A 1641-nucleotide genomic window follows, 5' to 3' on the forward strand; every position below is an offset into this window, starting at 1 on the left:
GAAACATGTTCCCATGGCTATGCTGACAAGGAAGTGAAGAGTAGACAATATAAAGGTATTGGCTATAGGGAAATGTCCCAGCAGGATAATGAAGGTTCTAATCTAATCAATTACATAGCCATTACATTTCTAACTCCTAATGACAGGAAGGCAGAAAGCGCTTTATACAAATAATAATACTCATAATAATAGCAGACATTTTTTAACAATGACCACAATATTATTGTTATATATTATATTATTTTAATAAACCAAATATGAACAATTGAGGAAAATGAGGAAGAACTGATGATTCAAGTAGTAATGCAGTTAGTGCATAAATTACTATTGCAACAAATGTGTTGTTCCAGAGGGCCAGTGGCATTTCACCCTTAATGTCTACCTCTGCGGTAAGTCACCCCCCCCTGTCGACAATTTACTAGCGGTATTTACTTGCGGTACCGCGGTGGGCCGGCGGTACCGAAGTGGGCCAGTCGAGAGTCCCGGGCTGATTTGTAGTCCCAGTCCGCCCCTGCACCCATGCTACACATTGATACAGCCTGTCTAATGACTGTATACCCAGGCGAAACAGAAACCATTTAAGGGTTAATAAAACAGATTATTTTAGTGTTGAAATGAAATAAAACTCACTTTTGTAGCTTCACAGGTGCTGTTTAACTTCCAGTATACGCACTCTCTGTCACACTGTGGACACATCACTATCTGTCCTCCAATGGCAGGGTTACACACCTCTTCGCTGCAATCAGGACAGACATTATTACACAGGGAAATCTCCAAAATATCACACATAATTGAATATCTCCTAGGAAATGTACCTCCAGGTGCTGGTACCTCGAGTGTGGAATCCATAAATGAAACATCCCAGACCCACAACGGCAGCCAGAGTCAGCATTATTGTGTAGAAACCCAACCAGGCAAAGTAAATGCCGATCTTCTCCCCGTAATACTTCCTGTGAAAGCAAACAATGGTTTGATCTCCTGTGGCTCGATTACTCACTCAGGAAAAAAACAACAGTGCAAGGACGAAGACATAAACCACACGTCTGGTGTATTGAATTATGAAAGGACTTTAAGTTCATTGTTGGGACATGACGGTTCACCTGATGAGGTTCAGTGGTTGCATCTTGTAGAAGCTTTTGGGATGAGCCCATTCTCTATAGAGCAGATATCTCTCGCTGGTGCTGCCCTCCTCTTCGGACTTCACATTGAACCTGGACTGAAAAACACAACAGGGAAATAATACCCTATAAATACATTTTTTACAGCAAAAAAGCATAAAACAATGACACATACATGATGGCTTATTAGGCCCATTTTAGGTTAAAAACAAATATATATGTTTTTGTTGTGCCTGGGGAGGGGGTCATATTCAAAAGATGTAGATTGAATTGGATATTTTCAAAGATGAATATGGTACATCAATGAGAAAACGAAATGATATATTTGTAAATCTTAATGTTCTCAAATGAGATTAAATCAGTACATTTAGGAGAACCCAAAAAAATCAAAAGTTTAATATTCTTAGATATAAGATTATATCTTTTTTAAGATTATAGTCACAAATCGACGAGAAAATATCTAAACATTCCTGGAAAAAATGTATAAATAAAAGTGTTTTTACATTCATAGAACCATATCCCT

At 38.3% G+C, this 1641-nt stretch overlaps 1 protein-coding gene across 1 annotated transcript; it reads right to left on the reverse strand.

The window, feature by feature from the left end:
• Nucleotides 1-588: 588 nt before the first annotated feature.
• LOC104959025 (anoctamin-6-like) lies at nt 589-1216 on the reverse strand (the record flags this gene model as incomplete). The annotated part of the gene is made up of 3 exons (XM_010786874.1): nt 589-736; nt 816-950; nt 1101-1216. Coding segments are annotated over 3 exons (384 nt in total), but the record flags the coding sequence as incomplete, so codon positions are not given.
• Between the last annotated feature and the right edge of the window lie 425 nt (nt 1217-1641).

Source organism: Notothenia coriiceps, unplaced genomic scaffold, assembly GCF_000735185.1.
Source record: "Notothenia coriiceps isolate Sejong01 unplaced genomic scaffold, NC01 NC01_scaffold00029723, whole genome shotgun sequence".
NCBI lineage: Eukaryota > Metazoa > Chordata > Actinopteri > Perciformes > Nototheniidae > Notothenia > Notothenia coriiceps.